Source organism: Anoplopoma fimbria, chromosome 13 (genome assembly GCF_027596085.1).
Source record: "Anoplopoma fimbria isolate UVic2021 breed Golden Eagle Sablefish chromosome 13, Afim_UVic_2022, whole genome shotgun sequence".
NCBI classification, from domain to species: Eukaryota; Metazoa; Chordata; class Actinopteri; order Perciformes; family Anoplopomatidae; genus Anoplopoma; species Anoplopoma fimbria.
Genome location: NC_072461.1, coordinates 18,655,822 through 18,681,158, shown reverse-complemented (window position 1 = coordinate 18,681,158; position 25,337 = coordinate 18,655,822). Strand labels below are relative to the sequence as shown.

Here is a 25,337-nt window from a genome sequence, read left to right as displayed (position 1 = left end):
TGAAACTGCAGAGTTCAACAGGTCTAGTTTGATGTATTAAACCAATAATGTCAGCAGCTAAATGTGGAATGAAACTGATCAAGGCAAAAATAACATAATAAAAGAGTGAGGATGTCCACAGTATCATGGTTTCTGACGTATACAGTATTAAGCTCAGTTTGAATTCAAGTGTGCGTTCAAGTGTTTCGGTGAAAAATTTAAATACTTCGGCCAAAACTGTCATTCACTTCAGAAACTCTTATGATGTATGTATACAGTGGCATGTAAGACACATATGTTTCATGCAGACACTAAGCAAACAACTTTCAGTTAATTTTTTTAGCAACAAACACTGATATATCATGAATGGAAAATGTTCCCTTCATTTTTCATTTAAACAGGATTTCCCCCCCACCTTAATTCCCTTGTCATCATCTCATTTTAAACATTTGTGAAATAATTAACGCGCTCCTGTTAAATTTAGTGAAAGGACCAAATTGAAAAGTATGACTGGAGATAAAGTGATATAAATAATAAAATAAATCCTGGCACAAAGCACAAAGTGTTCAGTCTCTGTTTAAAAAATAATTTGTGATGTGCTAAAATGAGTGTTTGGATGAAGATGTGCAAAAGACACTGTTTTTTCTTTAACAAACATCGATATTGTACATATACAAAAATCTGTTTACTTTCTGTTCCCCCTGAAAGCCCTAAGATAATTGATTGTGTTTACATGTCATTTTCTTTGTCTTTGTCAATACATTATCCTTCCATGAATCCAGAGCCAGGACGGAACTGTGGCATATTCACAAAAGCAATGTCGACTTGAATAGCCCATCAAGTATGCTCTATGATTTTCTTTCCCAAAATAGAATGACTGAGTCACACACAAAATGAAGTGGTCTCTATGCCTTTGTGGAGGGGCCAGTGTGCCACCATCAGCGACTCCCATTCTGCCAGTCTTTGTCTTATCTACAGGCCTGCTGTGAAGGCTACATGTCGCCCTGTAAGCACCAAGTGCACCAGCACAGGGCCCCCTTACTCCACATTTTTGAGAGTCCATATATGCTGCAGAAGTTGCCAATTTAAACCTTGAGAGCCTCATGCACGCCCACAGCAGACAGTCTGCGGTTGATGTTGCGATAACGACAGCGGAGAAGGTCACGATAAGTGGAGCGCAGGTCTCGGTTGAAGAAGGCGTAAATGAAAGGGTTCATTAAGGAGTTGGCGTAGCCTAACCAGAGCAGCGTGCGCTCCAGCCAGATAGGCACACAGCTACACTCCACTCCACAGATAAAGGGCCTGGCAGTGGACAGGATGAAGAAGGGCAGCCAGCACACCGCGAAGACCCCCACGATCACACCAAGTGTTGTTGCCGCTTTCTGCTCCCGCTTGAAGATGGAGATGTTCCTGCGCTCGCGGTTCAGCAGGCGGGACAGGGCCGCGCACTCCTCCACCACACCAGGCGGCTTCAGGCCCTGCATTCGCAGCGCTTCATTAGTTACTGTTTCGAGGCGCTCGCGGCGCGAAAGGTCAGTGAAGCGGTGCTTGGCGCCACTCTTGCGAGCTGCCTTGAAGATCTTGTAGTACATGACCAGCATGACCAGCATTGGGATGTAGAAGGCTACAGCTGTGGAATAGATGGTGTAGCCAAAGTCTTGGCTAATGAGGCACACTCCGGCTGTGTGGACGTTTTTGGCCCAGCCACAGAAAGGTGGCAGGGTGATGGATGCTGATGCCAGCCACACTCCCAGGATCATCTTCGCCATCAGCTGACCGTTCTGCCGGGCTGGGTAGGTGAGGGGCCGTGTGATCCCCAGATATCTGTGAGGAAAGGAGACAAAATAAGTATCAGTTCTTACCTCCAGGCAGATTTTAGATTTCGTTCATAGGACGAAAAGCAGTTGAAGCTACCCTAAAACAGTTTAATACCTTGTGCAGCACAGTAGCTTTATCATTGTGGTAACTAGGATAATAACTCTCACATGTAATGCACTCAGACACTCTGCTGAAGTACAGAAATATGCTCCCTGTCTTCACTGAGATGAAACTGCAGTGTAGTTGCATCAAATACATGTCCACTTTTTCCTGGAGGACCATTGTTTTTTGGGGGATTTTTTGGAGGCGGGTGTAGGTTGGGGGCTTTGGAGGAGCCCAGCAGGTAGAGAGGGAGCTATCAATCAAAGGGCAGCTCAGTGGTTTCAAATAGCAGCTGGAGTTGTCAGGAAAATAAAGATAAAGTGAGGTTTGAAAGGCTTGAATTTGTACAAACTGGGAAAATAGCCACTATTCTCACAAAATGATCAATCTGTGTGTACATCTCAGTGTGTTTTGGCCGTAAGCCCACAACCTTCATCAGCATAAAATGCGTCATTGATGATAGCTGTATATTTGACACTCCCGGCTGTTTTTCAGGTTTCCGTCTCAATTGTTAATCACAAGATAAAAAGCTTGAGGGAGCACTGGCCAATTCATCTTATCATCCATAAGTGATACAATGCAATCAGCACTGTGGACATCAAATTCAGCTCAGTCTTCTCAGGAATTTTCACTTTATCAACGGCTTTTAGATATTTAGTTTATACAAGTCGAGGTCCTGTCTCATAGTTTACACATTTGCCTTAATGTTTATAAAGCACAGTTTTGTGCTTGTGACAAATGTCATGTGACTGTGTACCATCTCTACTCAATATTCTGTTCAGATTAAAGGACATGCATTTATTAAACAACTTTGTTTGTGTGTCAAACAGTTGTGTATCAACAAAATCTTTTTAAAACCTTGCTTGTACACAGCACAGCAACTATAAATGATTTGCTAATACAACATAGTACTTGTCTAAACTGTCAGTTAGCCGAAAGCTAACTGGCTTTATAAAACAGGGTACTGTAGTCCAGCATCTCTGCTGCAAACTATAGCATGTTTAAAACACACAGTGCAAGTGGTATTGATCGTGATCAGAATCACTTGGAAAGGACAATAAGGCTACAATTGCACTGCAGCTGAGAGCACTCGATTATATTCCCGCTTCACCAGCCCCGACCCCCTCACACAAACACACACACACACAGATCTGACACAGATCTGATGATTTCTAATCAGCTTAAAAAGCTACACAGACTCACAATTTTTTTTTTCATTTGATATCTGGACCACATGTATAATTCCACGGTCACTTGCGGCATGTGACCTACATGCCACTCATATCAGAATTTGTCAGCATTGCCATGACAACAAGAGAAACGTCCCTCATTTATTTTAGACAGGTGTCATTATTTTGTCGCCCGTGGCAGCTGGAGTTGACGAGTGCTGGCAAAGACCACCATGAGACACAAGAGCAGAAAGAAAGCAAAATATGCATGCCTCATTTTGATCAAAAATGAATTCACAATGTTTTAACATATTGCTTTAAGCTAAATTTGGTATTGGATATAAGTTACTTCACATCTTCAAAGTGACTTTGTGGTTCACATTTAAACGAGTCCTTGGCTCAGATTAGTTGGGCTCACTGAATCTTACATAACAACTACAGTTTATTCAACCCCCAATCCCTACAACCACTGCTCTGCCTAGTCACCCCTCACTTAAAATCTACTTAAGCTTTACGGGAGGGCTGAACACATCCAACCGAGTGATGCCAAATAGATAGAAGGCAGATCCTGAGAGGGGTACACTCCATGCTGTGGGAATTCTTAGGAATACATAATGGAAACCCAGTAATGCAACACTCCTCTCTGAATGCATTATTCAATAATGAGGAAGGTGCTTGTGGTGCTCATTTGGGGTGATATTTGTGTGTCTGTGGGGGGTGGAGGGTAGCAATCCTATGACTCATCTTTAGCCCTTTAGAAAGCAGACCTGTTTTCAGACACACTCGCATTGGAAACAAAATCCTCCCACCATCCTTTGGAGACAAACAACTGCCAGGTCGGATAAGAGAGCACGCATTTTAACACTTCATTACACAGCTCCCTGCTTGTCGTTAGCAAGATGAGTTGACGCAAACATCTGTGGGACCTCCGGTTGGTTTTATCTTGTTCGTTTTGACATAAAGGGATTAAACTCGCCTGACCCCTGAGAGCCAGTGACAGTGAAAGGTAAATAATAAGGATCCAGGCAAAATGAGGTTCATAACACCAATAATATCAAGTGAACACGAGCAAAATATGTGAATAAACAAAAATGTAATATAACTGAAATATGCTTAACAAATAAGTGAAGAATTAATAAAACTGGAATAACTGATTTTATAGCCATTTTGGGGCAGCCAAAAGATCAACATCATCATTCGTTGGGAGTCTTATTTCTATCCAACACATGTAAGTCTAATATTACCTTTCTTTTAAGTCTATATTGCACCACCAACTCTTGAGGGAAATATCCGGCTTATCAGCTTTTAAATGTTCCATTATGTTCACTAGCTAGCTGCTAACCTGTCTGTTTGCTTTTTTGAGGATGGATATGTAGTCTACAGTGGGTTTTTAAAGCCTTTAAGCTGAAAATAGCTGAAAACAGCTGTCTGTTGCGTCTGAAAACACTAATGAAAGCTGGGAGAGCGACTCAAAACAGTGAAATAAAACCAAAACAATGAGCTTAGACATATTAAAAACCTCAGTAGAGCCAAAACAGAACTAAAAAATCAGGAGATAATTATCTGTGGTTTTATTACAAGAGACCCCTCTCATATTTAATTCATTGTTAACAGAACTATTTATGATAGCAGCCTAAATGAAAATCAATATTCAACCTAGTATCTGCAATATGCAACTAATTAAAGCCAAATGCAAAAATAAATATGAAATTGTAGCATATTTTACTAAATGCATAACATATTTAAAAAACACATGGGATACCTCACACCTCAGAGGAAGCACATAATCTTTAAAAAAAAAACCCAATAATAACGGATTATAATCACCTCCCAGAAAACACCATGCACTAAACAGTAACAGTGACACACATGGGGAGTTTAGAGTGTGGTTTTTTTATATCTCTGGAGGATTTGGGACATATCCACAGTCCCAGCAGCCCTCGGGGATTACCCTGCCACTGACAAACAGTATGCCCGAGCTAATGCAGAATTCCATTACTTCCGCTAGGCTACCAGCTAGGGCACAGTAAAGTGAACTATTTTCTGCATGAAACATTGCAAGCAACCCTGGTGTGCAACAGTCGTCAGTCATCTCTAGGAGCACCAATCAAACCTTTTATGTCTGAGAGGGAATACTCAGTGAAATATTTACCAGGATGCAGTTTTTTGAGCAGAGATGTGGTAAATTTAGAACAGGATCTCCTCAAAAGCAAGCATCAGGCCGGGAGGGAAGTCTGTCAAATGACTTTTATTTCCCACAGAAACTCTCCACTGGAGAATCCTCACTCATTCATCTCACTGAGGCATTTAAAATTCCTACGGCATACACTTGAGGGCAATCCATAATGAGCCTGTGAAAAAAGTGAAGTACTGCCCATTTTAGGCAGAATGTCATTTTTTGAAACAGTATCTGGCACAGAGATGCAGACATCGCCTGAAATCAGAGCATGTTTGTTGCCGAACTGGCTCTTCAAGAACTTAATGTAGCTTGGCCGCTTTTTGATCCAGCATTCAGTAGTGTGGATTCCCTGCGCTCATGCTTGGTTTGTTTTACATAAAGTGAATGAGAGTGCTTAAAAAAGGGGAAAATCCGAAAACACCCAATCCATTGCTCACTCTGTGTTCCATGCAAATTGCTGTTGCTGCAAAATATTTTAAGAAAAGCTTTTTTTCTCATTGATATTTGGTGTACAGTGTTCTAGTTATACTAACCTGAATAACCCTAAACCAATAAGGTTTCTGTTTGGGTAAAAAATGAATTACAACAAAAATGAAACAATGTTTATTTCAGTATCACCGCACAGTATTTATTCTGAGCTGACCTAGACTGAAGAGGATCAAATCTGTCTAGAGAGAGATCTGGGATTTCTCCAACATCAGACAACAACCTCAGTCCTCAAGGAATGCTTCAGCTCTCCTATTCTATTTGAGGAACCTCCGTAAAACGGAAAGTGAGCTGCTTTTCTCACAGAGCACACTGCAGAGCTGTAATTTCCTCCTCAACAAGGAAGCAAAGGAGTAATCCCATCTGTTTCATACACGACACAGAATTCTGCTGTACTCTTTTTAGATCAAACAAACTTGAACCGTTTTAGGTCAGGTTCTGTTTTGTTCTCTGGCTTCTGCTCCCTTTAAGGTTGAATGAGTGCGTAAAATAGCAGCTGCAGTTTAAAAAAAAAAAAGTCTCTAATAGACTCTTACATAAATCCAGACTCCAAACAGTCATCCCTGGACAGACATACTTCATCCCTCACATTTGTCTCTTACGTCAAGCCACAGTTCTGCCAGCTTAGGTCAGACTGGTGTCAAACAGTCAAACTTTGAACAGTGTTGGCATTTATTTAAGATGACATGTAGAAGAAGATGCTTGGGAACTGACACAACAAAAGACATGTTTACCAGAGAGTGAGTAGGTCAAAATTGCATATACTTTATGATGACTCAAAAACGTATTCTATGCTCAATAGATCTTTTTGATGAAATAATACTTTGAGGACGCGACTGCAGGATTCTAAGTGTTGGGCTGCCTGAAATGACTATGATATTAAGCATAAAATGTCAGTTCACCCAAATTACAAAAACTAATTTTCCAACTTATCTTTATGTCCCAATTAACCCTAGTTATATCTAGCCATGGAAATAGCTGCTAATTACCTAATTACTCTTTCATTACTCCTGCATTACTTTAGTGTCAGGGTGATAGGGAGATATAATGTTGTATGGGCTGTTATGTGCAAGGTAAGGGTTTCATTCACATCTGAGATTTGGTGAAACTAAAGCACTCAACCTATTTCTAGCCAGGACAGCTGCGTGGGATAGGGATAGCAGTGATGGTGAGACAGTCTGTTGGTCCAACACTTTGATCCAGATTGAAATGTCTCCACAGTTAGTGAACACATTACCATAAAACACAGTGTGATTGCAGTTCCTTAAAGTTAATTGGTACATTTGTGGTCATCTAAAAAATGTCTTCTTCAGACTTTTATTGTACTTAGCTCCACCCTCTTGCTTCAAAATCGCTGTCCACAAACCAATGGGATCCCTATATCCTTCTAGTTTTTGTTTGCCCACAGATGGCCCCCCTGACAACCATTTAAAAACTATCCCGCTTCCTAATAATGTTGGAGTCGTAACCTTTTCATAATGGTGAGCTATTTACAGAACCATTGCGGTTACTTAAAAGGCACACCTAGAAACAATGCCGCCATTCATCTGACTTTAAGTTCTGACGCCTTTATAATGTCTGTTTTACTTCCTCCTAATTGTTGTAAAGGACTACTGTGGATATTTTATGGCCTCTGCACAGCACACCACCTGTCCCTGCCGGGTGTTTACTGGCTCTCACAGCAATAGAGATGATGGGCAGCTATTAGTGCCACATTGATGAATGGATTCCCCTTCAAACAGCCAGCGTGCCCATCCCTGTCAGAGCAGAGTGTCCTTGGAAAACAAAGCAAATACTCTAAACAGGTTTCTACAGAATAGATTATAGAGAATAGAGTCATAGAAATAGAAGAGTATGGCAACTAAAAAGCTACACATTAACTCAGCAACTCAATATAAGGTAGTTCAGTAAAGCCACAGATGAGTCGAGTTGCAATCACAACTTTGTTGACCAGATCAACGTTCCACAAAATAGCACAGCAAGGTGACTTAACAGTGGGCTATACTGAAAATAGACTAGTTCAATTAACATGTCATCCTACCAAAACAGAAGGTTAAAGAGCTCTGACCGGCCAAACTGGAAGGAGTTTTGAAAAGCCTGCCAGGATAGTGAGGGCAGAGACACGATAATCATTCAAAAGAGAAGGACAAAATCATTCGTGGGAGGCATTCATAGTGTGGCGCTTGTTCGTGCATAAGAAAATTGATTACCGTCTCACTTCCACACACCTGGCCAATCTCTGCCTGATGTGGGCGTGATTTTCCAAATTCCGACATCGGAAAGGTGTGTAGGGTGCATGAGTTTCAGACACTGTTAGATCATCCAACTATAATTTTGACCTCTCTAATGCACCATCCTCCTGAATCTACTGAATGAACACAATAATATTCAAGGACATACAAGGATGGAAAATATTATCTGTCATGCTATATTTAGCATGACAGATAATATATATATATAAATATGTGTTTGTGTGTGTGAGTGTGTGTGTGTCATCTTAGGTTTAAAGGGGAGAAAAAACACATTCCCATCACACACATTATTTAACGTTGTTCTCTCTTTTCAGCTCACTTTTCGGACTCCCTTTCCCAGTGGACTCAAACAGCCTCATCTGGCCCTGATACTCACGGCTGGTTTTTTTTTTTTTAAACCTTATCATTCTGATAATGGCAGCTTTGGAGCACTCGCTCTTCCAGTCCTCAAGACACTTCAAAAGCACTCACACTCCATCTCCTGATCTGTGATCCATGGCTTGAACTAACTGAGTCGAACACAATCATCCAACTATATTTTCTGTAGTACACAGTACATCATGACGAGAATGTTTCTGACTAAAGATTAGAGTTATGCTGTTAAATGTATTGTTTGAAAATAATGGGGCTAGGCTTGGGTTTCGTCATGGTCAAAGGAGAACAAGCTAAAAATCCTCTTTTTTTCATCGCATGTTTGAGTTTTGTCCTTCATGCCAATTGCCAATACCAATTTCCAAAACCAGTCAAATATTTACTTTTAAATCACCTTTACATACACACTATGTGTGATAAATATTTTTTCATTATTTTTAAGTGTGCATGATACACCATTTCATAAAGTATTTTTTTGTCTCTCTGGAAAATCCTGTCTGCTAGAAATTACGGTTATGTATTAAGCAATTGTCCTCTCAATTCCGTTGGTGTTACATTGGTGAAGAAATCGCTTCATTTAGGTTTAGGCAACAAATTAACATGTTATATCTCGTGTTTGTAAGTTCTTCTGTATAAAAGCAAGAACATGATCTCTCCCTTTCATGTCTTACTGCTTCTTGTAGTTAATATTCTGGAGCAGAAGCGAATTGGTCACAACCTTAATTTCCATGGCCCTGACTATAAATAACTTATTATGTAAGCAAAATAATTAGGTTACCACCAATTTTACATTTGCATAAACAACAAAAAATATTTTTTTGACTAGCACTGTTAGGAAGCTCATCAGTCAACAAAAGCTTTTAGTCATACACCTTGTGTTTGTGCTCTTTTAAGTGGTGGTCTTTCATTCATGTTTTTCATGAGACAAGTTAGGAACAGTTTTCTGTGTCTGCCACTTCATTGTGCATTTAGCCTTTTTTTTTCCTTCCCTTCAATTCTTTAATGCACTTCCATTATCACGGCAGCCATGGTGACCAGATTTTTTTGGTGCAGATACAAAGCCTCTATAGACCTATTTTTCTAGCAGAACATTTAATTTGTGCTTCTACATCCATTCCACTGCCCCAGAGGGATATGTTAAAGAAGAATCTTTAATTTTCATGTAATATGGTATGAGTAGTGCTATTATTGCCCAACAAAGACTACATTTACTATGGTCAGCATCCCTCCTGCAGCCCCAACTCAGCAAACTCATTTAGTGAGATCCCAAAACGCTCACTCAAATATTAATGTGTGTGCTAACTCTCTCTTCATTATTATACAATGACTCAAGTCTGTTAGTGGAAGGTGAATAAATATGTGCCAGCGAGTCCATCTTCTTCTTTTTTTCCTGTCATGATGATGTGAGTGAGCGAATGTGAAGAGCCCCTCCATCTTAGTCACCTTCCCTTTGGTTCCTTTGGTTCTGTCACCAACGGCGCTCGTCCTCTCAAAGGACACCTCGAAAATTAAATAAGCTTAGAGATAGTCTCAGATGTGGGGGAGGAATCTAATTCCCCACTTCCTCCCATTTTACTTCTGACCTTTCAGAAAAAAGTTGTTGAACAATTTTAGTTACCAAGGATACCACAGGCAGCTCCTTTTTGAGCCGACTCTCTTTCTTCCAATTTGGCAACTACCCAGCAGTTAGAGTAGTTGAAGTAGCTGTGTGGTCGATTATATGTCATCATTTTGTGGCTCTGCAAATGGAAAAAGACAGTGAGGAGGAGTTCTACCTAACTTGTTCCTGAGTCATGTAACATGAAGGCAAACGTTGAAGACTATGCTTTTCCTGCTCTTTATATTATCTTACTGACCTTTTATTTTTGGGACATGAAAATATCAAATATATTTAAAAACTCAGCTAAGGGCAAGAGAATGCTACATATGCCTGTATTCTTGCTGAATTGTATAATTATGAATGCTTCATCATGTGCACACACGTGGGAAATATGAGTGTCTGGTATGTAGTTCTGACACCTGACAGTTCAAGGTTCATATGTATTATTTCCTGGGAATTTTTATAGAGCATAAATCATATTTTCCAGTGTAAGTTTCCCATATCCATTTTTATGAAGAGGCAAAACAAAACAACAACAATCATGTACAAACAAACCCCAAAGTTCCACTATAATTAAATTCTCCCTTCATCTAACCCTCAGCAACAATTAACCTCTTTTATCTTTCAAAATGTTTATCACGTCGTTTTCCTGGTTGCAGTGAATTTAATAGACTAACCCCTAAATGATTGGCATTCGATGAATTCACTCCAAGAACCCCAAAATAAAGTTTTCCCTCAAAATAACAAGATTACAAATTTCATTATATCAATGTGTTAATGTATTAATGTCTTTTGAAAAGGACTTTGAATTGCCTTGTTGTTGAAGGGTACTATAGAAATAAACCTGCATTACTTTGCCTAAGGCCTATCAATATTTACCTATATGGTAACAGTTGAGTCATCTCTGTTTAAATAGCCATTTAACATCACCAAAGAAGATATGTACAGGTTTTCTCTTTCACTAGGAGTTTTTCTCCTAGTGTCTATGATGTCATATGAAAAAAATAAAAGCAGCTCATTGATTCTTGACTTAATTTCCTGCATTTTGTGTGTTCTCCGGTTCTCAACCTAAATTGGAGATTTTAGGCCTTCTGATCTTCTAAATGATTAATTTGATCCCCAGTAGGCCTTCGGTCTTCAGCCAGATGTTGGATGTGTGAGTTTAATTGCGAAAATGCAATCTTAAAATCAAACAATAAAGTAATATTCTATAAAGGAACATTTAGATAAAACAAATGAGGAAAAGTACACAAAGGGGGGATACTGTATAATTCAAGCTGAAATAGACAAAAGCTGCTTTACTGCTTACATCAGCAGGACTGATATTAATGTTTTCCAGGAGAAGAAAGTGAACAGAATATAATTTGATTCTGCACCATGTGATATGCATCAGAACATAAGATATGGAGGTGGAATCTGTGTTCCTTTCTGAGCACAGTGTGCACTGCCCAGACACAACTCTGGCTGATGACAGGAATATTCATTACAAGAGCAATTTCATCGCTGTTTATCTCGCCTATGAGCAGTGAGAGAGAGAACATAACTCAGTTAATAAGTCTCTTTTTACTGGAAAAGCACATTTACAGTAGATGTACAGTTTCACATTTGTACATTTCCAGGATTCATCTTTATGCAGACTCATTTGAAAGATAAACAAACAAAATACCATTAGGAGTGCGCAAGCACAGCTGTGACAACAAGGTAATAATACTGATGTCACTGCTGTGTAGCCGAAGCAGTGCACATAGTGATAAGTTAGGAACAGTCAATCTAGTCAAAATGCTATACAGCGCAATGAGCTTAATGTAGACAAAATAAATGAAGGTGTATAATTCTTAAGAGCTACAGTAGAGCTGAAGGAAAGTTTCTAAGGTTATTTCAAAGAGATGTCTTCAATTTTCACAGTAAAGAAAATATAGTACACCTTCTTCGTCTCACTAGGGCTAATCCACAGTGGACATACTCAGATACGGGCACACCCACACAGTTCACCAAAACTGGCAAATGGTTCTAAGCTAGCAAACTAATAGCCATGCTAGCTGCGTGTCTCTAGATGGACGGCAACGTTGGTTGGTCATTTGTTCCACCACTTTGGTCCGAACTGAAATATCCCCAAAACTGTTGGATGGATTGCTGTGACATTTTGGATGGGCATTCATGGTCCCCAGAGGATGAATCCTACAGACTTGAGTGATCCCCTGACTTCTTATCAGCTGCCAACTACTGGTCAAAGTTCTCGCTTATCCAGTGTAATAGTGTAATATCTACTTAATAGATTGGTCCCCAGACAATGTTTCCCAAAGACTTTAATGATTCCTCGACTTTTCTCATGGCATTCCCATCATCCTCAACTTAATCAGTTTATGTTTGCTGCTAATTTGTAAATGTTTGCATGTTAACAGGCTAAACTATGGTGGTGGTGAACATGTTGAACATCAGTACGTTAGCACCATCATCGTCATTCTGAGCATGTTAGCTGGCTGATCTTAACAAAGCACCACTGAGGGTAAGTGCAGCCTCACATAGCTGCTGGCAAGGCAGTATACTCTAGTCTCGGTCTCTTCTTCCTTTTTCATCTTGTTTTATCAGATCACATTAACTTTAATGTTGAATCTCTTCCAATCGCTGAGTAGCCTACATCTTTTTTTTTTTTAGCTATTTTTTAGCTATTTGCAGATAAAGAGACAGTGATAAAGTGTGTCATTAACATTTTGAATGAAAGCTGACCATGTTGTCTATAATTAGGGTTGCGTTGCTTGAATGATTGCCTTGAGCTTTCATGAACCGCTTGGATGCATTTCATTTCATGTTTCATCAGAAGGTAAACAGAGCACAAGCCTCTTATCCATTGCAATGTACAACTTCCTATTACTAAATCTGCTAAATCTTGTAACTTCAATTAAGTGTGATTGCAGCAAACCATGATGGACCCATCCTGGACCTGCTGTAGCTGACATAGATTTGACAACAAGCCAGACCTTAATATATATGTTTTAAAAATAAGCCCACGACAAGCCCCAAATAATGGTTGCCTACGGCATACAAGATAAATGTTTAAAAGCTTAAGTGTACAGTCACCTTAATACCTTTGCAATGACCATGAGCTCATGACTCTCAATGACAATACTCTGGTAAAAGTAAAGACCAATCACAAAGTCAAGAGACAAACAAGCCACTGATTTAATTCTGCTCTCCTCCCTTTGACGTTCGGTTCTCATTCCCCTTAGGCTCCATTCCCATTCAGTTGACAATGTGTTGCTCACTTTATGTGCTTCTGTAATAGAAGTCAAACAGACAGTCAAACAGACAGTCAAACAGACAGTCGCAAGTAATATTAAAGAGTCTCTCTACTTTGAATAATGTAAGTTGCCTACTGAACATACAGTATGCCAATGTGTTGTCATGGAGCTTAGAAGCAAAATATCTACAGACAGTACACAACATGCCAGTGTCCCTAAAACCTGATATGTTTTGATAGCCAGAATGTGTGCAATGGGTTCAAAGATGCTCATACAATTGACACAACTGTCCCAACCCAAGGTCCATTAGAAGCCTGTGTCTTGGAGCCTCCTAATCAGCTGGAGATTAAACTGCCCAGTTGAATTGTAGATCTTCACATTTCCATTTCCCGAAGCACTTCAAGTATGAATGCTCAAATACAACCTTGTGGTGAGATTGTTTTGGTCAACTGCTGTTGAGAATTAACTGTTAATGCCCTGGATTATATTTGGAAGGTTGGCAAGGCGGCCAACAGTGCGATGACCCAGTTAGTGGTCAGTTCTGGGATTCACTGTCTTGCTAAAGGGCAGTTTGGCAGTGATGGGTTGCCATAAGTCTATTTCACAGCTGGAATACAAACTCTATTCAGTGCTGCGGGTTAGATCACTAACTTCTCAGCATCTACCTGACCTGGGTAAGAGGAAAACATTTCAGCTATAAAGTCACATTGAGCTACATTGAATAAACATCTCCATTATACTGTACTTTTGGATAATGACTTTAGAATTAACTGACAACTACAGTAGATTGATACACAGCAGTGGACATATATGAAGAGTGATGTATCAGTGAGAGAATTATGAGGCAATTAAATGTCTGCATGTCTAACGGGATTGCTGTTATGAGCTGTTGCCTTTGGCAGCATTGCAGTTTATGCTCAAATAGAATCAATTATACTTTATGCTCCCTCTAAACATAAATACACATGGATGCTAAGGGTTGGTCACTGGTTTCAGTTAAAGGAATAGTTTGGATGTTTTCAACTGGTGTTGTATGAGTGCATTACCTGTGTGTACACTATATTTAGAATATTTTAGTTGGTTTACCTTGCCATGAGACAGCTTTACATACTACTGATTCACCAAAGTCACACAATTACACAAACAAATTAATCCATCAAGGCCGTGGCAAACCAGTAACCCCTGTGTTCTGTGAGGTTGTATTAGTTTTTTTAACAAAAAAAGAATTTTGGAGCATAGATAAGATAAGATAAGATAAAATAATCCTTTATTAGTCCCGCAGTGGGGAAATTTATATATTATATTCTAAATATAGCATAAACTTAAACTGATATTATTTTTTTTAGGCGTGCCTTTCTTTTAGGTGACTAAAATAAGTTTTGCTTCTGCACCTCACTACAGCAGTACATTGCTTTGCTTCAGTGTAGTAACTCCTGTCTGCTTCTCCAAACTAGGGGCGTGCCAACCGTTATCTACTGTAGGTAATACACTGACTATGGATAAGTACCTCATACAACTTCAAAACATAGAAACTATCCCTTTAACTACTCAGTTATTGTGTAGAGGAACATTAATGCCAGATTTAATGGACCGTTTAAATATTCAGTTCATGTTCACAGCTGAACTAAATGCCAAAACTTGACTTGCATTGTTCTGCAACAGCAGCAATATGCTTAACGTTCCGAACATATTATCTGCAATCCACAGCATGGTGTGTTTGCAGCCTCTCAGCTCAATCAAAAGGAAACCTATTATCGCACTGCTTTGTAAATGCTCGTTGGCCCTTTGTTCAATCATGATGAATAATAGACCCCACCTTTATTATGCCATACTAAAGTCACTCAGCACTTTGCCCTTTTCCTCTTCCTGTCCCTAGAGATTGCTGGGTAAATAGGGTGACAAGCTGGGAATAGCAAAATAAAACTCAGATCTCTATCTGTGTTAGTAATCCATCATCTTCTAATTGCACAGGTATGTGCAACGTACCAACACTGCTGCTTACATATGAAAGTGAGATCCCCCCAGCTTTTCAGGAAACAAGGTCTTCTAACAGTTTTCATCAACCCAGGGTTCATAAAACTCCCTCAAAACATCAACTGTTTATAATTTCAGTTCCAGGAAGGAAAACAGAAACATCAAATTGGGGTCAGATGTTTTTTTTACCACATATAAGGAACTTGCAAATCATTCAAAACCTCAGCATGACAGCCCAAAACATAACCTTCATAACCTTTATATTAATTTGTGAAACACTTTGGCTGAATATTTTAATTTCAGTGTTTGATCCATCAATTCTACTTTTTAAATATGAAGCATAGCTGGATCTGGTTCAAGACCTCACTGATTAGTTGCGTAGGCAAATCTGATTTAAGTGGCTCCCTACAGAGACAACCAATAAATCAACACAATAAATCAAATCAACGACCTTGTGTCAGTGAAACATGAATCTCTGTGACGTTTAAACATTAAGTTTTGCATGTAAATGTTTGCATGTTAACAGGTAAAACCAGTCGTTCTCAAAGTGTGTGGCTTTAGCAATGGTGATCATTCAGACAGAGAGTCTGTAGGTTTACAGAACCGATAGGTATTTTTCAAGGACAAAGTGGAAAAACAGACAATGCATCCGATATGAAGAATGTAGACTTTTCTTCCTCTAAAGGTGTGGGTGGGGGAGATGATGAACACTACGAAGACTACCATTGAGCTCAAAGCACCACTGGGTCCAAGTACAGCCTCACAGAGCTGCTGGCATGGCTGTAGACTCTTGGTCTGGTTCTCTTCGTCTTGTTTTGTTTATCAGATCACATTCAGTTTAATGTTGCATTTCTGCCCATGGTTTAGAAGCCGACACTTTTTCTTGAACTATTTGCAAATTAGGAGGATCTCTTCAAATAGTACAGAGTGAGAAAGCAACTGGAGAGGAATCGGACATATTTAGTCATGACATGCTTTTGTGCCATTCAACAAATCCAGATAGTGCTAAAAAGTGTAATTAACATTTTGGATGAATGTTGACCATGTTCTATATAATTAAGGTTTAGTTAGCTTGAATGATTGACTTGAGCTGTAATGAACCACTCACTGATTCTTGTTTTTAAAGGTATTTGAATCCTTGTCCTAAACACTTGGATGCATAAACATTGTGTATAAGTATATGTTGTTGGTTACGGTTTTCTTTTTTTCTTCGTTTCATTACACGTTTCATCAGGAGGTTAACAGAGAACAAGCATCTTATCCATTACAATGTACTACTTCCTATTGCATATAAGAAGAAAACTTGAAATCTGAACATGTTGAAATCTGCCAAATATGATAACTTCCATAAGGCGTGGTTGCAGCATTCCACTGTGGACCCATCCATTGACCTGGATATGTTTGTTTTTACTAATGAGCCAACAACAAGCCTTCAAATACTTCAATTACTTTGGTAAAACTAAAGACAAATCACAGAGTCAAAAGACAAACTACAAGCAACTGCTTGTCATCATTCTGCTCTCCCACCTTTGACTTTCTTTTCTCAATCATTTCAACCCCCTTTGGCTCCATTCCCACACATATCATCCTATTTGACCACATGATTGATGGACAATTTGTCTTTCCCTTGATGTGCTTCTGTAAAAGAAGTCAAACAGAGAGTCAAACAGCACGTAAAGTGAGCTGCGGTTGACAGTACAAGCAGCATTTATCAATGATTAACTTGCCAAATGCCTTCTGACAGCATTTTTTATTTAATGCTGGTCTGAAATGTTTTCATTGACAGCAATTTTGCTCTGGAAGAAGTCCTTGTTTACATGATGTGGGTGGTGGATTTTAAATTTAAATACTGTTTCCTCTTTAAAGATGAGAGTGGTTTGTCTTCTCTGTATGAAACAGCTGTAATGGCGTGAAACATAAATGTGTCTCTTGTGGTTTCTTAACCCTCTAAAATGAAGCAGTCTCTGTAAAATGGTTGTGATCACGACATTAAAGAACGCAGTGTTACTTCCTATTTAGTATCGAAACACACTTTTCTGTCCCGATTTAGCTTTCCTTTACAAGCATGAACTGTCTTTGAGCTAATCGCACTGGCCTAGGAGGAGATGTCCAATCCTCCGCGTTTCAGCGAGATGGCTCGACAAGTGGGAAGTGAATAGTGCCTGAGAGAGTGGAGCCTAGGCGTCACATCACATTACCTGAGGATGCGTCAGCTGGGTCAAGTCATCTGTGTCTGCTGCTGCTGCGGGTGGATGTTCCCCAGTTGCACTAACCAAGCTCTGCCTCTCCTGGGAGGAAGTTACTCGCCGACCTCACAAAAACATTGTCAGATGTGGAGAGAGGGTCAATAGGGGAGCTGTGTGTGAACTCGGCTCATCATTGACACACCAGTTGGCAGAAAGCATGCGAAGGCTGTGGCTAATTCTGATGCCATCTAAGGGTCTCAGCTAGTGTCATTTCCTCTCTCAAATCCCTTGCAGAAGCTTACGGGTGTGATCACACCTACACTGTGTTTTCTTTAGTCTGAACCTTGGTGGAAAAGTTTACATTACTGTAGTTATGTGAATTTTTTTTTCTTGGACTACATCCCATCCATCTTCCACAAGTTCACTGGTAGTCAAGCCAGGCTATATTTGATTTTCAAATGTAACTACTGTATGTGTCATGCTATACCAAGCTCCTCCAATCCTTTAGCGCTGTCTTTTCTTAGATGTGTGAGAAACTACAGAAAAGGACTACCCTCTCTTCCCCCTGTTGTGAATAAATCATTCATATTTTACTTTTGAATTATTGAACATACAGCGTATTACTCTCACTGAAGGTAAAAACTGAGGGTAGCCAAAAGAGATCCTAACTTTTTAGGGATGTGGGCACAAAAGTGACTATGCCTTAGCCGAAGTTGCATGCTGGGATATCTTCTGAAAGAGCAGACCTACATCCATATATAGTTTCTCTTATATTCACTTCCCAACACTCAGACTGGACTCTTCTGCTGTGACTGGGTCAGTGCTGGGGTGTGTTAGGTTCAATTTGCAGTGTTGAATCTCCACTTAAAGAGGCTGGAGGTGCTGAATGGGTACTCATCCATAAGCATGGCTTTCACGGCCATATATCCGCATTTGCACATACAGTTGAAAATCAATACCACTGAAGAGTATTCTGCAGTTATTTTGACGGGACCCAGGCCACAGGATGGGTAACCTTTTCTTCACGTCTGTCAATAGCTTGCTTTTACTGGGTGAAAAATGGTTACCAAACTCAGATTTATAAAGGACATTATTGCTATAGTAGATGGTTTGGAGATGAGTAGAAAACAATAGAAAATAGGTTGAATATTCAGCTTTTGAATTAATGTAAGATTATTTTGTTTATTATTTAAGTGAAATATTATTTAAAAAGTTGAAAGGTAATTTCACCTCAATTAGAATCGTAATAGATATTAAGTAGAGTTGGATGCAAAGTCAATATCGACAAAATAAATGTATTAAACAACAGATATTTTTGCCATATAGAGAAGGACTGTTCATATGTTTTTTGTATGAATGTGATGGAGTACTTTAATTAGCTTACTTTAGATCAACACTTTCACACATGTTATTTTATCCATTCACAATTCCTCAGGTTATTTTCCATAAAATGATATATAAAACCATAAAACCATGATAGAGAATTGGATTTATATCACACACCTCTAATATTAAATAGCATACTGTATGTATCCCCTTAATCTAGATGTTACTGCATGGTACATGGCATGTGAAAAGCTTACAACTGTTTAACCACTGTGAGAATATTATTTCCCACATAGATTACTAAAACCGCAAATCTTATTTTCTTATTGAACCACTGTCACTAGACAGATGGCTCAGAGAGTATAAATAGTATTTCAATGTCTGCAAACATTTGTTAAAATATTTGGAATATTATTGAAAGGCACCATTAAACCACACAATGACTTGAGTCACAATGCAAATTGAGTCACAATACAGTGAGACTTTAGAATTAGACCAAAGCTGGATTACCAACTGGGCAAAGTGCACAACTGCTCCAGGATCCCAGACCTATGTTTATTGTTTGTGGTAATTTGTTTCTTTCCTGCTTTTTTAAAGAGGCAATTGTTCAGTTTATTCCTCAAAGTATGTACCTAAAGTCTGCGAAAAAAGTATTCTTTGGCTCTAGAGGGAGCTTTCTAAAGGCATGGAGTTTGAAAGACATGAGCATTTACCAGACAGGGGTGCTCTAACAAAAAGACACTGTTTACTTACAATATGGGAAATGTAGGATTCAGTGTTTTGAGGGTTCTACCAACCCCTTAACATTCAAGGATAGCTCATGCTCTGCTGCATCCATTATATTCATTCTTTAAATATATCTCTCGTCCTCCAACTACATGGAAGTGCCACATCCCTTGAACTAATCTTGAGAGCCTGTCTTGTAAAGTATAAGTGTCTTCATTATTTCAGTTTATTTTGTGGGAGCCTACAACTCCTTTTTCAGAGATTCTGTATTTCACCAGAATGACGAAAGTTTCTCTGAGATTTTCTATTGAAGTTGAAATTCATTGGCGCTACAAACTAGGGCCCACTACTCTAGCACCACATTGTTCATACTGGCATATACATTACAGTCATTTAGCAGACGCTTTTATCCAAAGCGACTACAATCAGTAGTATATTACATATCATTCACACACTGATGACAGGGCTACCATGCAAGGTGCCACCATCAGACTCTAACTAACATTCATGCAACATCCAGTCCACACCGATGGCAAGCCTTCGGGAGCAACTTGGGGTTAAGTGTCTTGCCCAAGGACACATCGACTGCCAAAGCCGGGTATCGAACCACCGATCCTCTGATTGGAGAACTACCTTGCTCTCCACTACGCCACAGCCCTGTAAACCCAAAGGAGCGCTGAGAGACAATCAATATCCCTCTGCAGCAGAGCACCTAGTTTTCAGGGACTGTATAACCCCTACAAACAAACCTGTTCAACCCCGAGCCTAATCTGAAGCTCTCCCTTCTGTTCTGCCTAATTTTTACAATGCATGTCCTTGGGAATCCTAAATGACAGTGAGTGAGCCCTAATTACAGCTAATCATGTGTCTAATTGGCAATTCCCATTCTAATGAATTATCTCTAGGATTCCCAATGTGAATCGTATACTGAACACACTCTGCTTTGCTTAATTAAAACAAGCCTGTTTTCATGGAGATCAGCACAAACAGTTTACAGAGCTCTCTGTACAGCTTGTGTGCCCAAAAAATCCCAAACTGACTTCATAATTATTTCAAATACTCAGTTAGTCTTGAGGTCCAAAAGAAGCAGGTTCATGGAAAAGATCCTTTAGAATTATGTAGTTTGGTACTTGTGCACACTTTGTTTGTATGGTACGAGATTCAATCACCTTCCCTTTCTTTTCAGACATGTGCACTCACAGATGGGTGCATTTGGCCTGTCTGAGTTTATACTATAAGCAACTCACTTCCATTATTACAGACAATGGCCATGAGATCTGACAGTGCCTGTTTGACACACACCCACTTATTCTCATCCAGCATACAAAGAGAGGCCTGGTTTACCACGTTGACATTAATTATTTCTACTCAGGTTAGTTATTTTATACCATGATGTCCTCCTCAAATATTTGCTGAGTTAATGACTGGAATAAAATTTATTCTATAGGAGGGTGTAGCACAACAATGATTATCTGGTTCCTTACTGACTGGAGAGACCAGCTTGTGACCTGACTGGGGAGTGAGGGGCCATTTATGTTCAAAATCGCACGCTGTCCATACAGCTTAGCATTGTGACCTTTGTGACCTCTAACCTAACCCCCTGAAGGACTTGTTAGCCTCCTAACTAATACTGATACCCATCAGTTCCAAAACACATCCGTAGCTCTGTCAATCACAATACAACACAGAATGATATCTGTGATCCATTTCCTCCCATAATATCATTAGCTCCTCAGGCATACTTAAGTTCTTTGTGCAAGAAACATGCATAATTCTGGGTGTAATGCATCGAGGTAATAATGCCTGATTGGCAACCAGGAGGAATAATCAGATTATCAATACAACAATGAGCCTCTGTCTTCATTATGTTTACTGAGGCAGAACAAGGATACTGTTCATTTGACTTTCATTTAATTGTGGCTTAGTGGGAGCAGTGGACATCTGCTCATCTGTCACAAGTCTTCAGGCTGAGCTCTTCATTGTGACATGTAGAATACCTGAGATGCAGAGTGGGTCTTGGTGGGTTGGGATGAGTGCTTACTTTCCTCATTTTTAATGTGGAATTTAAAACAACTTACTGTGGGGCATTTGGGAACTAACTTGAATGAATAATTTAGAACACCAGGATGTTAAAGCTCGTATTTTTCTATGTTGCAGAATAGAAAAACATCAAATGTAGTTCTGTTTTTCTCTGAAGTGAACTTTGCCAACAACAATTTAATTTGATTGTTAAGGGGGTGCAATAATAGAGAGCAGGTGCAATGTGTCCTTAACAGTAATGTAGGACGATGTAAACCACGTATCAAAGTCATCAGCTGTGAGGTTGATGATATGCTGATCCTACATGCCTAATGGCAGGAAACACTGCTCATGGTCAGGTCAAGCTAAAATAATTAAGCGTGCTGTAAAGTAATCACAGTCTGCGTATTCATTTTCTGGTTCAGTGGTTTCAAACGCGCGTATGGGAACAGTTGATCTTGAATGAGGCATTTAAATGTAATTCTCTGTCACAAAACAAATTCATTAGGCTCCTTCATTTGGCACATTGACTGTTCCTGCTCTTGGTGGTTTAGAGCAGCTTATCAAAACGCCATATAATTGTCTTCTCGGTCTCATGTTTAAACGCAGGGTGCACAGCATGCGTAATTCTGGAGCTATTTCGTTACCAAAGCTGCTTGGGTTGCTAACTTTTTTCAACTTACCTATCGACGCTGATCACACACAGGGTCATGATGGAGGCAGTGCAGCACATTACATCCATGCCAATGAAGATGTTGCAGAACACCTCTCCAAAAAGCCACTTGCCCCCGGTCAGGTCTGTCACTATTACAAAAGGCATCACAACTATGGCCACTGACAGGTCCGCCACTGCTAGAGAGACCAGAAGGTAGTTTGAAGGTTGTCTCAGTTTCTTCACCACGCACACAGCGATCACCACCAGCGTGTTCCCCATGACGGTGACCGCCGTGATGATCGCCAACATCACCCCGATGATGATCTTCTCCGGGTACCCGAAATCCTGCAGCTGCTCCCCGCACGACTCGTTCCACATGGTGGTGGGACTGATGGTGACGAGGACGTTGTAGAAAAGCTGCAGAGTGCCATTGATAACTTCGGAAATATCCTCCCTCTTGTTAAAAGTGAGCTCAATTTCCGAAGTATTGTACATCACGACAACGTTATCTCGGAGGGGTTGCAAGGGACGCCTCGCCAGTGCACTCCAATTACGCGCATATTTGGATATGTGTAACCTGCTCTCGGCTCCTGTCCAGCAGTTTTAGGTCGAGGCTGCTGCAGCTGCACCGCATCACATCTGCCAACAACTCACTAGGTTTCTCGACTGGTTTCTATAAATGATCCGTCTCTATCCCTACAAGGGAAAAAAAAACACTTTTACTCCAAAACTAAGCAATGTAAAAAAAAAAAAAAAAAAAAAAAAAAAAAGTTACAAAATATAAACATATCTATCTCCCGAAGTGCTTGTGTGTCGGTTCACTAACCGGACACATTAGGACTGTTCGGGGAGACGCGCTGCGCAAACCGCACCTCTCAATGTGACGCACAGACAGCCAACCGAGCAGGAGACATGAGCGATATGGGCAGCGGTTTCAAAGTGGATTCAAGGAGCTAAGCGTGCAAAACCATGAATGGTTTATGGTTATTTATGATTTTTTTTGCACTTAAGCTTCCCTCCCAAAGCTGTAGCCTACTCACCTTGTTAGTGGATGTAGGGAATCCTACTAATCAGAGACAGATTCTTGTGTGTCGTTTCAATCTAACGCTTGTCTATTTTAGGTCAGACATAATATCTCCTACTCAGTACACATCTATATGTTTTATTATCATAGTCTCAATGAGCTGGTTTGAAACCCCTGAGAAATATATTTGCTTTGAAGCCCTTAAACATAGCCAAACATGTCTTGAGGGGGGAGAAAAAGAATCCATAAAGCAAAGTTTGCTTTAACATCCACGCTTTTCCCACATTCCTCTTGAATTTAAAGAAGAGACAGGAAATTAACCTCATGGCATTTTGCCAGTGCCTCCAACAAGAAAAAATCAACTTATAAATAGAACAACTCACTCAAACTCAACTCTCTTGTAGTGTACAATATGTTTTTTCTACTGTGCTGATGCCTTTCTTGGTTGCCTTGGCTTCTCAAATGTAAGTGCCAAAAGACAAATCAAAAGACAAAGTCCCACTCTGCTGATGATCCTTTAAGACAGTGAGGACATATGGGAAAGCTTCCCAGGATTTTGGTCGCTTGCATCATCGTCCAGGCAGCAACAGCTGTGGTGTGTTTGTCCCTCTGGCTCTGGAGGGGATAGCGCTGTCTCCCACAATTCCCTTACAGGCATCACTGCTTCTCCCCACACTTCAAATGCCATCCACCACAGCCTTGGCCTTTTAGTCACCATTACCTACCACTTCATTGGACAGACAGGTCAGTAATGATTGTCACATTAGATTAATGCCACTGACCATTGGCAGTTTCTGCTGGACCCTCTGCTGTAAAGGAAATGTGGTACCTTTAAGCTATGAGGATATTACAGATGCTTGGAAGTGAGAGGAGACAGGTCATGTTTCCAGGGTGGAAAGCCTCTGAGGCAAGTTCTCAGGGCTTATGCAAATCAACTTGTCAACATGTCAGTGTCTCTTTAGCTCCTCAGAGGGTTTTGTAATGCGAGGGGTTAAATAGGTATGGATTACACCTGTTTTGCAAGCAATGAGGATAGATTGTTAGAAGAATGCAGAAATTCAAATCAAACCGCTGCAAATTATTCACAGTTAATGGAGCTGTTTCATCTTTGTGAGGGGCGGCTGTGGCGTAGTGGAGAGCAAGGAGGATCGGTGGTTCGATACCCGGCTTCGGCAGTCGATGTGTCCTTGGGCAAGACACTTAACCCCAAGTTGCTCCCGAAGGCTTGCCATCGGTGTGGACTGGATGTTGTATGAATGTTAGTTAGAGTCTGATGGTGGCACCTTGCATGGTAGCCTGTCATCAGTGTGTGAATGGGTGAATGATATGTAATATACTACTGATTGTAAGTCGCTTTGGATAAAAGCGTCTGCTAAATGACTGTAATGTAATGTAAATGTAATGGAACCAACTACGTCGACAGGCGTGGACATTTTGCATCTCAGTGTGGTTGTTTTTTATCTCTGTGTTCATATTATGTCTCTTGCATCTCTTTATGGTCATTTTCCATCTCTTTGTGGTGGTTTTGCTTGTCCATGTGTTTGTTGTCTTCGTGGTTGTAGTTTTTGGTATCTTTGTAGTCGTTTGATTGAATGCCCAACAAGAAACAGTCCCTTCAAACAGAGATTCTGGCCCAGAGGCCCCCTACAGTACATTCAGTTGTGAGATTGGGTAAGTCTTGGACTTTGGTGTATCTAGGTTAACACGCTGAGACAGCTGAAAATGCAGATCTGTGTGCTCCTATTTTAAAATGTGTGGTTTGCCAGAAGTGAAAGTATTTGAACCAATTAGAGGACATGAACTCAAAATGCAAAACTTGTTTTGATCCCCCTTGCAGCCAAAATCCCCTGTGGCCTGTTTCGATGTCAGGTTCTTAAGACTCAGCCCAATAAACAAGCCACATGTGAATGCATGTGACTTTTGCTCACAAGCCCGGGAACTCCTTTTTAATTGGGGAGTAAGGACAGTAATAAAACCAACATATTAAGTAAACATGTCCTTTCACAGGATTGATACAGGCTGCCATCAAGTTTTACATTTTGAACTGTAATTGCACCAGCATGTCGATCATTTTCTAAGGTTTAAATGTGGGAGAACACTACCAAAAGCATCCCTCCAGGTCTTTTTCAAACATGTTGCATTAGACATGATCGGTAATGCTATTGACTATGTCGACTTGGAGCCCGTCTGTGCCCCTGACATGAACTGGCATAATGTTATCAGTCAGTCAG

General features: G+C 40.1%; 1 protein-coding gene across 1 annotated transcript; it reads right to left on the bottom strand.

The window, feature by feature from the left end:
• Nucleotides 1–922: 922 nt before the first annotated feature.
• htr7c (5-hydroxytryptamine (serotonin) receptor 7c) lies at nucleotides 923–22,613 on the bottom strand. The gene is made up of 2 exons (XM_054611330.1): nucleotides 22,111–22,613; nucleotides 923–1,803 (listed from the first exon to the last, which is right to left on the bottom strand). Exons 1-2 carry the CDS (start codon nucleotides 22,575–22,577, stop codon nucleotides 1,065–1,067), a joined length of 1,206 nt encoding a protein of 401 aa, XP_054467305.1. The 5' UTR covers nucleotides 22,578–22,613; the 3' UTR covers nucleotides 923–1,064.
• Between the last annotated feature and the right edge of the window lie 2,724 nt (nucleotides 22,614–25,337).